The sequence below is a fragment of the Ovis canadensis genome, chromosome 2 (genome assembly GCF_042477335.2).
Source record: "Ovis canadensis isolate MfBH-ARS-UI-01 breed Bighorn chromosome 2, ARS-UI_OviCan_v2, whole genome shotgun sequence".
Lineage (NCBI taxonomy): Eukaryota > Metazoa > Chordata > Mammalia > Artiodactyla > Bovidae > Ovis > Ovis canadensis.
The window spans coordinates 14,279,725-14,293,526 of record NC_091246.1 but is presented as its reverse complement, the minus strand read 5'-3'; the positions used below and the strand labels follow the sequence as shown (position 1 = coordinate 14,293,526).

At 43.8% G+C, this 13,802-nt stretch overlaps 1 protein-coding gene and 2 long non-coding RNA genes across 4 annotated transcripts in view; 1 reads left to right on the top strand and 2 right to left on the bottom strand.

Moving 5' to 3' along the window:
- TMEM245 (transmembrane protein 245) overlaps window positions 1-963 on the bottom strand; it is a 79,658-nt gene extending 78,695 nt beyond the window's left edge. The window contains exon 1 of one of the 2 annotated variants that reach the window (XM_069575500.1): window positions 328-963. In XM_069575500.1, coding sequence (XP_069431601.1) covers window positions 328-915 — 588 coding nt within the window. In that variant the 5' untranslated portion in view covers window positions 916-963. The remainder of the gene's footprint in view (window positions 1-327) is intronic. The other variant, XM_069575499.1, reaches the window with a different exon arrangement.
- Window positions 557-6,475, top strand: LOC138433237 (uncharacterized). Its single transcript, XR_011254213.1, has 3 exons — window positions 557-1,134; window positions 4,420-4,725; window positions 4,862-6,475. It is a non-coding gene; the product is annotated as an uncharacterized lncRNA (long non-coding RNA).
- On the bottom strand, window positions 2,363-7,721 carry LOC138433238 (uncharacterized). The gene is made up of 2 exons (XR_011254214.1): window positions 7,639-7,721; window positions 2,363-2,966 (listed from the first exon to the last, which is right to left on the bottom strand). It is a non-coding gene; the product is annotated as an uncharacterized lncRNA (long non-coding RNA).
- Between the last annotated feature and the right edge of the window lie 6,081 nt (window positions 7,722-13,802).

The following is a 13,802-nucleotide window of genomic DNA, read 5'->3' as shown; positions in this document are numbered from 1 at the left end:
ACCAGGAATAAATTCCTGTCCACTTGCCGACGCGCTGAAAGCCCTCCCTGCAAAACGGAAGAGGGCTTCCCTACAGGGCACGGGTCCCCCTAATGGGGAGACTGTTTCGAACCACACCCGTCTTCTCTTTGGCAGGAAGGGCGCCAAGTTCCTCGGGTGCACGGGAAGGAAGGCGGAGACGGACACTGTCTGGGCGCTCAGGTCTGGACGTTTGGCCGTCCTTGCACCGGGCCGAGGGGCAGCAGGATTGCACCCCAGCGAGCTGGGGGTGTGGTGGTCACTGCGTGCCCGGCGGGACGGCTGAGGGCCGGGCCGGGGCTCACTCACCCACAGGCTGTTGAAGTAGTCCAGCCCGCGGCAGATGAGCGCGCCCGCATGCGCCAGCAGCACCTGCACGCCCAGGTAGCTGCCCAGGCTGTAGAGGCCGTAGAGGAGCGGGCCGCCGGCGCCCAGCAGCAGCAGCAGGCGGCGGCGGCGCAGCGCCTGCTCGCCCAGGGCCTCCACGCCGTAGTCCGCGAAGCAGATCGGCAGCAGCAGCGCGGCCAGCACGATGGGCGTGTGCGCGCGGTGCAGGCGCTGCAGCCAGTGGCGCCCCAGGCGCGTCAGCGAGCTCTTGAAGGGGTGCAGGAAGGTGCCGCACAGCACGGCCCAGAGCAGCGGGCGCAGGAAGGCCTCCAGGATGAAGTAGACGAGCACGGCGGCGCCGCAGCACAGGCACACGAACAGCACCGCCCCGGTGTTGTAGAAGGCCTGCTTGATGGGCTTATCGAAGCGCAGCGCCAGCGCCGCTGTCCGCGGGGTCTCCCCGCAGCCGCCGCCGCCGCTGGCTGCCCCGACCGCACGCTGAGCCCGCGGCGCCCGGCTCGGGGAGCCCTGCGGACTGAGCGCCTCCTCAGGGCCGCCATCGTCGGCCATGGTACCTTTGCCGCTGCCGCCGCCGCCGCCGCCAGGAGACGGCACTGGGAGGCCGGGAGAGAGGCAGGGCGGGCGACACGCGGCATTGTGGGAGCTGTAGTTCCTAACTGGCCACGGAACGCTTACACAACCTTTGAGGAACTCCAACTCCCAGAGAGTATAGCGAGCGTTCCTTCGCCCTCGGGCTCCCTGTGGTTCATTGGTCCCTGCAGAATTCAGGTAACAGGTTTCTGGGGTCTGCGTGTTAGAAGGGGCAAAAAACAAACTTTCCTCTCCCCACCAACGCACAATATAAGAACAATGTATGCTAGCTCAGTTCAAGTGTTCTATTAGTCACAAACTGGGGGCAGGGGAGGAATGTCAGATAATAGCCTTTACACAAAACACCCTGTATCGTAAAACAAAACAAAACCCTCCCTTTGCTCGCTGGTTAATGTCAACGTTTAGGGTGGCAGAATCCTCAGAGTCACTGTCTTCAGAGATTGAAAACCCAAGCTGCACATTAGAATCCGTGGGGGAATACTTTTAAAAGACCAATTACCATATTCAGTTTTATTGATTTATTTAATAAAGTGTTGGCTCTGGTGTGTTTGGCAGGATTTTAAATAGCGATTACCATATGGCAGACCCTGTTATAAAAGTCTCATTCCTATAAATTCATCTGATCCTTAGAACAACCCTACAAAGAAGATGGTGTTATTATCCCCACTTCTCAGTGAGGAAAACTGAGGCTCAGAGAAGTTAAGTACCTTGCCAAGGTACACAGCTAGTACGCTTACAGGCAGGATTCAAACTAAGAGTCTGACTCCTAAGTCGATTGTTACCTACTAGGTTAATAAATTGGTCTGACAAGGGAGCCTTTAGCACAGGGGTCCTCAACCCCCAGGCTGCGGACTGCTACCCAACAGGACCTGTTAGGAAATCAGTGGCTCAGCAGGAGATGAGCATGGGGGAGCAAGAGATGCTTCATCTGCAGCTCCCCACTCCTTGCATTACAGCCTGAACCAGCCTCACCCCCAGTGGAAAAACTGTGTTTCATGAAACCAGTGCCTGGTGCCAAAAAGGTTGGGGACCACTGCAAGTTTAGCATATATTTCTTAAAGCTCTTCAGAAAACTCTAATGTGCAGCTATTGACAACCATGTACATGAGTCTGAGTGAACTCCGGGAGATGGTGATGGACAGGGAGGACTGGGGTGCTGCAGTTCGTGGGGTCGCAAAGAGTCGGACACGACTGAGCGACTGAACTGAACTGATGTAGGTGTCAATGCTGGAGCAATCTAAACTCCTGAAGGAACCCTAAGTCAGAGTCTCAAACTGCCACTGTTCCATTTTTGAGACCTGAGGTCAGGTCAGTTGAGCCCCCAACTCTAATTTCCCCTTTCGCATGGGAGTGATAATAGAAACTCTTGTGTCAAGAGAAAAAGGAAGCTCTGAGACAATGCATGGTGCTTCTGTTTTCTTGTTGGAAAGGTCCTGGTACCCAAGCCTACTACTTGAAAAACACCTCCAACGGCATTTTATTTAGAAGAAGAAGAAAGAGAGGGGAAGAAGGGAAAGAAGAGGAGGAAGGGGAAAAAGAGGAGGATGAGGAAGGGGAGGAAGAGAAGTAAGAGGAAGGAAAAGAAAGGAGAGAGGGAAGGAGGAAGGTTTCACTGAGTGCTCAATATGAGAGTACTCTGGAACTCTGCAAGTTACCCCTCTTCTGTTTTCAAACAGTTTTCAAGTAGAAGAAAAAGTGATTCCTTTCCATCCTGTTTTGGGTTTCAGGTCACAGTCCTTGTTTTTCAAGTTGGACGTTGACTCTGTAAATAATTTGCTTCAGTTGTTCTAAACCATCCTTTTTCCTCTTTACTTTGTTCAGGGCTGCTGGGGTAAAGAATCCGCCTGTCAATGCAGGAGATGCAGGGTGTAGGCCATTCATAGTACAGAGCATAAGCTCAGGGTTTGCTGAGCAAGTGAATGGATGATTCGCTATCCTTTCAAAAAAGTTGTTTATGCTTCCTGTGAGAAATGGTACTGAAACACTGGGAATGTGTCTCCTACGTAGTCCTATGATTAAGAGCAGAGAAAAATTAAAATACTGGGATGTAGGGCCTACAATATAAATTTGAGTACACACAGTCTACTTAAATCTCTAACTCACAGAGTGTATGCTTTTAGGCACATCCTCCAAAATGTGAGGCTACTTGATGTGAAGTGTAAGTCACTCAATGGTGTCCAACTCTTTGCAACCCTGTGCACTGTAGCCTGCCAGGCTCTTCTGCTCATGGAATTCTCCAGGCAAGAATACTGGAGTGGGTAGCCTATCGCTTCTCCAGGGGATCTTCCCAACCCAGGGATCGAACCCAGGTCTCCCGCCTTGCAGGCAGATTCTTTACTACCAGGGAAGCCTGAGGCTACTTGGGTTTTCTTTTTTAATGCCATGTAGCAACTCACCTCAGGGAAGAACAGCCTCTGTGGGCATCCAGGTACAGTGAGTGCAGAAGAGTGGATCAAGTTGACCCTGGGATCACACTGCCTTTGGCCTGCTTGTTGCGTGAACTGATGAATTTCCTAACCATTTAAGCCAGTTTGGGTTCAGTTTTAACATTTCTTGCAACAGAAAGCTTTCGGCTGATAAAATGATAACACCGCCATCATTGGTTGCCGTGAGGATAAAATAGGAGAGCGTGTCTAAAGCAGAGGCACAGGGCCTGGGACATGGTGAAAATCTAATAGTGGTTCCCAGGGTGACTCCTCATTTTGTCCTGGAGACGCCAAGAGGCATCTCTTAAGCCACAGTCAACCACAGACTCCCAGGGCATCAAGATAAAAGCCCCAGAGATAAAACAAACAGGGAAGAGGATTCCCCAGGGCATCATGTCTGTCTTAGAATGTTTACTGAGTTGTAATGAGCACCTCCTTTAAACAAAAATCTTGTGCTTACAGTGCAGTATCTACATTACACATAAAAGAGGTATGTACAGTACAGGAGGAGAAGCCATGTGAAAAGGGAATCAAACAGACATGCATTTAGATTCCAAATATGAGTTACCACTCTTTTTATAAAGCCCATAGCAGACATTGCTAATAAATCACTGAACTCTTTCTCACCAAGCCTAGATACAGCCTCAAAACCCTCCTTAGCAGAACATACTAGGGAACCACTACCAACTCCACAAAGTAAGCACACAAGAGGAAACATATTTGCCTTTTCTATATTAAACTAGCCATCCAGAGACTTCCCTATTGGCCCAGTGGCTAAGACTCCACCCTCCCAACACAGGGGCTCCTGGGTTCAGTCCCTGGTCACGGAACTAGATGCAGAGGGCTATAGCTAAGACCAAGTGCAGCCAAATAAATAATTACAAAACCTAACCATCTAGTGTCTGATACTAGATACAATTGGCAGACTAAAAATGTAAATAAATGGTTAAGAAGAAAAGAGTTTGGGAAGTATGAACAGGAGAAATTACTAAAGGGTTTTTTTTGTTGTTTTTTGTTTTTTTTTTTTAAATCTCAGTGCCTGAAGAAAGAATGATGCAACCAAGTCTGATACCATCGGGCCCTGCCTGACCACTCCTGCTTATCTCTTCTATTCCTGCGCTGAGCCATGTGCCCTCACTTAAAGCACAAGTCCTGCCAGTTCACTGAGTGGAGTCTAGCCTTTCTTGTGTCCGGGCTCCTGTTCACCCAGGCGAGGTTCCTGTCCTTCTGGTTTGTACCATCCAACTGTAGCTGACCTTCCAAGCCATGTCAACAAAGACAAGTTTACCAGTTCACTAAAAAGGTCAATGAAGAAACTACCAAATTGGTTCAACCAACCCAGGTGAGACCCAGCTATCCAGCAACAGACCAGATGAGTAAAAGAAACCTGGGAAGTTCTTTGGGGGGAAAACATACACACACACAATCCCCCTTTACAAAAAATCTGCAACCAAAATTGCTCCCCCTTTCTCTTCCAGGGTAGGAGGAAGTTTGGTAGAGGGGATTGACATCTACAAGATGAATTTTGTGATTAACAGTCATTACGAAGAGCCAGAACTGCCTGTCTGAAAAATGGCTGGCCCTAAGTGTCCTTTGCTGGTAGCTCCTCATCTTCACGGAAGTGATTTTTTTCTGGAATGTTTTACCTGGAATGATTGAAGTATGAGAGCTAGGGATCAGGTCTTGGAATTCCTAGTCTACCTTGGAATTTTTCCCAACAATATATTCCAATGGCAACCCACTCCAGTGTTCTTGCCTGGAGAATCCCAGGGATGGGCGAGCCTGGTGGGCTGCCGTCTCTGGGGTTGCACAGAGTCGGACACGACCGAAGCAACTTAGCAGCAGCAGCAACACTGAGGCTACCCAGAGTATAAACAACCAGCCTTCTGCTGCAAATCAGGGCAAGACTGATCCACCAGGAGATGGCGGATGCATTTCAAATTGACCAGACTAATCCCTCTTTTATTTACATGTAAACTATCTTTAGTTGAGAATCAAGTCCTGCTGGGGGTTTGTACACCCTTGGCGCCACACTGATGTCACCACAGCCTCCAACTGGTCCCTCTTATCTGCCCTCTTGCTCCACTCCAATCAGTTCTCTACCCTGTAGCCCGCGTGATCATTTTAAAATACAATCGGATCCTTTCAAATCCTCCTTACCGTGTGGGAAGGTTCCAAGCTCTTTACTATGAGGTCAAAGGTCCTCTGTGATGTAGCCATACTCACCCTGCCTCACCTCTCCCCACTCCCTGCTTCATCCTTTATCCTCCAGCACTTGGGTGGCCCCTAAGATATCCAGGAGCTAATCCCTAGAACCTGTGAAGTATGTTACCTTACTTACACTTTGCAGATATGATGAGGTTAAGGACTTTGAGATGGGGAGATTATCCTGGATAATATGGATGGGGTCTAAATGTAATCACAGGTATCTCTAGCAGAGGGAGGGAAGGAGATTAGACTACAGAAGAGGAGAAGCAACCTGACCTCTCCGACCACAGAGGCAGACACTGGAGTCATAAGGCAATGGGCCAAAGAATAGCCACAGCTACCAGAAGCTGCAGGAGCCGAGGAAGGGCTCTCTCCCCTGGAGTTCCCAGGAGAAACCAGCCCTGCCAACCTCTTGATTTTAGCTCCATACAATTCCGTTCAGACCTCTGGCCTCCAGAACTTCAAGGGAATACATTTCTGTTGTTGGAAGCCACTAAATTTATGGTAACTTGTCACAGCAGCAATCGGAAACGAATACCAACCCTGTCAAATGACAGTGGTTCCCAGCTCATCCTGCTGGCCTTTCTCCTGGGTTGCTCTCCGCTTTCTTGAAGATGCCTCTCCACATCCTTTGCCTGCTTGACTCCTATTCCTTCTTTAAGGTTCAACCTCAGGGACTTCCCTGGTGGTCCAGTGGCTAAGACCCTGCGTTCCCAATGCAGGGGGCCCAGGTGTGATCCCTGACCAGGAATCATGATCCCTGACCATGTGGAATTAGATTCCACATGCTGCGACTAAGAATTTGTGTGATGCAACTAAAAGATCCTGCATGAGCAACTAAGATCCTGTACAGCCAAATAAGTAAATAAATACTAAAAAAGAGAGATTCCGCCTCAGTACTACACCTGCTTTCCTGGTTACCCCAGGCTGGGTGAGGATCCCTACTCCACCCGAGCATTTCCTTACACTGCAGATGCCAAACGGTATTATCGCGGTGTTAATGTATTTGACTCCCAGAATAGGCTGTGAGCCTCCTAGAGGCAGAAAGCAAGAGCAGGTCTTCCTCTTGTCCTCCATGTGTAGTTTCTCACATACAGACTGGCACATAAGAGTCCTCAATAAACATTCATTGAATGAATGAATCAACAGGTGGTTAAAGCTGCTTGACCTCCTGGAAGCAAGTGACTTTCACGTCCACTCCACTTCAGCAGTCTCTTTTTACAGCCCGTCCCCTGGCCCTTGCACCTGGGACTGAGCCCTAAGAAACTTACAAGTCAAATAGCATCAGCCAGGGTCAGGTCTGATAGCTGAGCTACCCACTGAGAATACGGCAAAATAAATACCACAGGATACCAAAATAAATACCACTAGGATACCAAAAAATAACCAAATACTTGTTTGAGGAGGTGGTAAGAATTACAGCCTATAATGCAGAATGTGATAATTCTTTCTTAACATGACATTCCTTGTACTTTTCAACCTAGTCCCAGTTTCTCAATTTGCTCAGCTATTGCATTCTGCAATTTCCACACCACCCTGATGATTCATAAGCCTTTACCACTAAACTAACTGTCATTAACATACAGTTTAGTTACCACTAAGGTCTATAACTAGAGAAGGCAACGGCAACCCACTCCAGTACTCTTGTCTGGAAAATCCCAAGGACAGAGGAGCCTGGTAGGCTGCAGTCCATGGGGTCGCTAGGAGTCGGACACGACTGAGCGACTTCACTTTCACTTTTCACTTTCATGCATTGGAGAAGGAAATGGCCACCCACTCCAGTGTTCTTGCCTGGAGAATCCCAGGGACGGGGGAGCCTGGTGGACTGCCGTCTGTGGGGTCGCACAGAGTCGGACACGACTGAAGCGACTTAGCAGTAGCAGTAGCAAGGTCTATAACGAAATTCTTAGAGCTAGTATGCACTGTTAGTCAACTAATACAATTTAAATGGGATTATAGGCCTCCATTTACTATCTGATAAAGGCATTAGGCTGAAGCTTTAAATACAGATTTCTTTTGCAAATTGTTTTTCTGCAAATATTTTTACCTGACTACTGCAACATGATTTTTCCTCTGTCAGGATGACAGGCTCTCATCTTCTCCAAAGTTTATAACTTCACAAAGACTTTACTGATGAAAGGATGTAAAACAAACAAACATAAAATAAAAAATGCATCAGAGTAAATCAGTAAAGAATTACAAACTTTAATTACATCAACTGAAGAATTTCAAACCATGTTGAGAATTTATATTTTAAAGTTTAAATCTAGTTAATATATTCTAACTCTAACATAATCCTCTAAATATAGGAGTATTTGTGATGTCAGATGGGCAGAACAATCACTTAGGAACCATCTAGAAATATTGCTACAATTACTTTACATAAACAGAAATCCATGTCTTTATTAGTAAGGTACCACACATCATAGAGTAAAAATTCACATAGGACAGGCTTATAAATATACATAAATCTCAAAATCAATCACAAGTGAACATTAGGTACACAATTATTATAAAACAAATATAACCCATCAATGTCTATTTAAAGGCATAGTTCTTACAAAATAGTATTTGATAGACAAGTCTCAAAAAAGTATTATTAATACTTCTGGAGCCAGATTGTTCCAGCATATCAGCGCGTCTGGGGGAATAAGGCATGTGGAGAAGTTGCATTTGCTCTTCCAGGTGGTCAGGACATTCTATCTGATGAAAAGATAACGGCTTCAGTGATCTGGGTGAATGCCACAACCACCACAGCACCCCATAATCCTACAGAATTGATCACTCTCCAGAAGAATGGAATGGAACAGCTATTTGCCTAATGGCCAATATCCAGGAGAAACGGAAAACATTAATGGAATATCAGCATAGTTGAAGTGAAAATTCCCAAAGAGCTTGATGATTCACTTAAATCTTTAATCATATTTAATATCACATTAATAGCCACTATTTTCATGAAAAAGAATGTATACTTATCTATTAAATATAAAAACAACCAAGTATAACTTGAAACTAAATAATTGATTAAATGAATAAGGAATCTAACTAAATATAAAACATGGATAGGTTGCATCAACATGCCATTTACTCAGTTCACACCAGTCTTGGTTCCTTAACTAACTGTATAGAAAAGTCAAACTCAACAATGATACTTTACACATTCTTAACAAGTCATAGAATGTTGCATGGAGGAGGCAAAGTTTAATAAAGGACCCAGGAATCCTTTCTACAAACTAAACTACCATAAACTCAAGAGTCATTTTGCCTATAATACACACAATGTTTTACCTCTTGAGTTTTAAAGTATTTAAGAGATCAGAGACAGAAACAGTCCTGACAAAGACTTTCAAATGGTATATATACAGGCATTTACGTATAAACGCAGTGCTTATCACATTGTGCAAATGTATATACAAACACGCTGAGAATAAGCAAGCTGTTCGCTAAACGTAACCAATTGTGTTTAGAGAACAGAACGATTCTATACAGTAAAGTATTCCCATCTCAGCATTTGGACTGTTGTGGTGGTTTTCAAACATCTTTCCATTATGATACAGGAGGTGATGCCATAGTCCCATGTGTAAAACACTCCCATCCCATGACTGTAATAGATTTTAGGTAACACTTAAAAACAGTCTAAAGGAAAATACATTAGTCTGAAACATTGTACAGCCAACCCTTGAACAACACCAGTTTGAACTAGTTTGAATAGGTCCACTTAAATATGGATCTTTTTCAATAGTAAATATGACAGTGCCACACTCAGTGAGGCTGGTTGTATCCTTGGATGTGAGACGATGGATAGGAGGAGCCTCAGACATGGGAACCACATATTTTGGAGGGATTACTCTAAGTTATAGGTGGATTTTCCACTGAAGGACAGTATCAGTATCCCTAAGCCTTTCTGATCTTTAAGGGTCAACTGTAATCCCACCATGAAGAGCAGTGGCACAGTAAAAGTCATTCACAGTTGCCTCAACCTAGATAAAATAAAACTGCTGTTCACCCAGCTCTGACTTTACTGCTCTCTCTTTCACATCAACTCTGGAAAATACATTAGAATGCAGGTTCTAATGGGAATCCATTATCAGGATAACAGTCCATCAATTCTAATTTATTTTACAAATTACTCACTAACATTGATATTTTTACAGTTAACCAGTAACAGCTTACATTACTGGCAGTATCCTATGCAATTGATCATGATACCTGGGTCATTTAGCTGAGAGCAAGAGTGAGAAAACTACAGTCCACAGGCCAACCTGCTGCCTATTTTTGTATGGTCTGCAAGCTAAAATGGTTCTTACATTAAAAAAGTTTTTTTAATCTAAAGAAAAATATGGATGACATGAAAAAGTTATATAAAATTTGAATTTGTGTCAGTGAAGTTTTACCAGAACACTGCCATGCTCATTGGTTTATGTATTGTCTGTGACAGAGCTGAACAGCTGAGAGACTTTAAAGCCTAAAATATTTATCATCTGGACCTTTACAGAAAAACTTTGCTGACCCTCAGGCCAGAACTAAGAATGACAACCTCTGTGGTAATAGCTCTTAAGCACAAAATCCTGAATATAGACTGTAAACTTAATTACAGAGACAGTAGTAAAAAAAAACTCTGTGGGATGCAGTCTATCCCTGAGTGGTCCAATTTCCTTAAGGACAGAAGCCAACTAAATATAATTAAATATGGCTCCTGTATTTTATCTGAAATCATGTTGGCAAATTCATCTTTGAAACTACAGTGAAGCAAGAAAAGGGCACTAGGGCTCTACGTTGGAAGACCCGGGTTTTAGGTAAGTCACTTTTAAGACAAATGCATTCGAATCTTTTCCAATCTGTGTATTATTTTTAAATAACATAAAAAGCACTAAAATGGCAAAATAGAGAATCAAAATGTTTTTAAGAAAAGAAAAAGAAAGTAAAATGTACCCCTTTCCCTAAATCTAACTACAAAAAGTCCTTCTATTCATTGCAAATTGCTTAAGGGGGAAAAAAAGCATTGAGTGTGGATAGTGGGTTCCGTTTAATGAAAGTTTTAATGAATGTGCATGCGCCTTTTTAAAGTAAGTGGATTTGGATAAAATGGTGTCTCAAGCCCTTGCCAACACTGGTACATGCTCAGTCGCTTCAGTCATGTATGAGTCTTTGCGACCCCATGGACTGCCACCCACCAGGCTCCTCTGTCCTTGGGGATTCTCCAGGCAAGAATATTGGAGTGGGTTGCCATGCCCTCCTCCAGGGCATCTTCCTTAACCCAGGGACTGACCCTCCCTTTCTCACGTCTTCGGCACTGGTTGGCAGGTTCTTTACCACTAGTGCCACCTTGGAAGCCAACCCTGGTAATTCATGCCAAATGCCTAGCCTCAGTTTCTTCATCTGTTAAATTGGACCAACAACAGAATCTACTTCCTCTGGTTGTTGTGAGGATTAAGTGAGTTAATCCATGTACAGTGCTTAAAACAGCACTAAATAAATTTAGCAAACATTATTATTCTACCTGGGCATTTACAAAAATACACTGGTTGGGTATCTCCCCTGTAACAAGTACAATGTTAGAAAAAGGACTACAGAGATAAAATAGAAGTTGATTCTCCTATCCTAGGTAAGAATTAATGAAATTTGAGTCTACAGAATTTTAACTTTAGTATGTCCCTAAACTGATGATTCTCTGAGATGATGGTGAAATTCAGTTTTGCATTCCTGGTCTATAAATTCTCATTTCTGAACTAAGATTATTGTTAAAAATGTCAAACTCCGTTTTACAGGGCAAAACAGCACTGTTACAAAAGATCTTTCTATTTGTGTTTCAGAAGACAAAAGCTCAGTGTTTGCTAAGAGAATGACCACAGGTAGAAGAACATAAAAATGCTGGCTAGTCTGGCAATGTATGTGAAATACAAGCTTGGTGAACCAAACTTGCCACAGAAGTAGTTTCATTTATGCATTCATTCAACAAATGTTTGCTGAGTACCTGCTATGTAGGAGTGTCTGTTACAATGCAATGATGAGTAACAAGCTATAGTCCCTCCATTAGGGAGTTAGCAGGGAGGACAAGCCAGCAATTACAGGCAAGTGTGATGAGTAAAATGATGGGGAAGCCGAGTGTGCTATGAGAGCATCTGGCAGGGGCCTGAACCTACTTAATCCAGGGGATTGGAGGAAGAAACAGTTATGCTGTGACCTAGGAGTTCAGCACGCCTAGGCTGTAGAGACTGTCTGGGCACGGGGAATGTCAAGAGAGGTGAGAAATTGGGTCTGAAGAACTGAGAGCAATGGAGTCTTGCTGGGACACAGCAAGCTGAGGAGTGGTGACGAAAGATGACAGTGGAGGTAATCAAAGTGGTGCTCATTTTACACTAATGGAAATGAGATATCACTGAAAGTTCAAACCCCAAACGTGCAAAATTGGCAATCCAAGGAAAAACAGTTCATGAAACAATTAGCCTGACTTGAAAGTAAGCAGAAGGAAAATCCCTTAATTTATTCTTTCCCTGCCTGCTACAGAGACTAGCTTGAGTCTCGATTTAGTTTTAACCTATTTATAGAGGAAATATTATACACGAGAGGGTGAAATATAAAAATATTTGCTTTCTTATTTACAACGTGGGTGTTGCACACTCAGCCTCACTGCTGCACAACCACTACACAACCACCTTAGAAGGTGACATACAGGCCCTCCTCAGCCATGGCTGGCAGGCTTGGCTGCAGTCGGGCAGAGCCTGGGACTTGAGTCGGATGACTTGAGTTTGAAACCATTGTTCAGTGACACTTGACCTCTCTCGACCTGCAATGAGGATTTCTCCCGCATCCCTTGGATGCACATGGTAAATTGTGCAAAGTCACAGAATTGGGATGCTTTCCTCATTTTTGTTCAGTTCCAGAAGAATGTGAAAGCCTTTTCCACAGGGGAAATGGCCTTTCACTTCCGACATGGATTCCAAGGATGGCATTAGAAATCACAGTCTCCAGTGTTGTTTAATCACAAAACCCACAAAGTTGGAGACAGCTTTAAAGCAATGGGGTGGGGTATGGCAGGGAGCCAGAAGACTCCAGAACTCTACAATGGGAATGCCTCAGCAGCATACACCCATAGACACTTTCCCTCTAAATGGGCTGTTAACTCAGACAGCCGGAGTAAAGCAACGTTTGAGTTCCTTTGAAAAAAAGGAAGTGCATTAAGTCAAGACGTTAGTCTAAATTATGCTGACGGCTAACCCAATTTACAAGTCTGAACATGTGAATGGATACTCTAAGTAAATTCACTTGATGGGGCATTTTCTAATTTTAAAAATGTCATCTTTAAAAGGTTTCTACTCCAAATTTCCACAATCTCCAAAAATGTTAATGTATTATCAAAATGCCTTGAATATTTAAGATGATTTGTCTATTATAATACATTTAATTGTACTCAACATATGTTGATTCTGACAACAGAATTAGCTGTAACCACAAATGAATACCTTAATTTCTTAAACAGAGTGGTAGTAGAGTCAAAATTCTAACTTCTAAGAATGCCCCAATTTTTTATCATTAATATAATTTTACATCTTCAGGAATACTCACAGTTTTGTTTCTAACCTTTCCAAGCGGCAATAAAAAATGTGTTCTCTTAGCTACTTACTAATTGAGAAGACATTTCAAATAAGTCTGAACCATTTCCATATCACTGTTATCTCCATCATTCTCCTCATGAGCTGTGTAAATATCTAAAGACCTTCATGCTCTGTGGAAATTTGAAAGTTCTTCTGCCTAGAAGGCTGACTGTGAACTTGGGCCATCCAGCGAAGTTCTCTTTAGTATTACTCCAAATAACTCTCTTGAACTGTAGTTGGAAGAGTGAAGGTTGTTTAGGGACATAGTTTCTAAGCCTGGCTTTCTCTGCTTTGCTCTGTGTTATCTGGCTGAGCAGCCAAGGCTACATGGCACAAGAGTCATAAAAAGAGTGTCCTCTTGGGTCTCAAATTCCAATCAGTGTAATAATGATGGCAATAATCATTTTCGTCAAGCCAACTCAGACATGTTGTAAAGCTCAAGTAAGAAACCAGATTTGAAAATGAGCGCTTAGAAAAGTTTTAAGTACTTTCTAAAAGTATGGGTCATTATTAAACAACACTCTCCAATTAGAAAAGCAGCTTGCTCTTTTTTCCAAAAAGCTGAATCATATGTGTCTTGTTTATATTTTTTTACATAATAGAAGCTAAAATAATA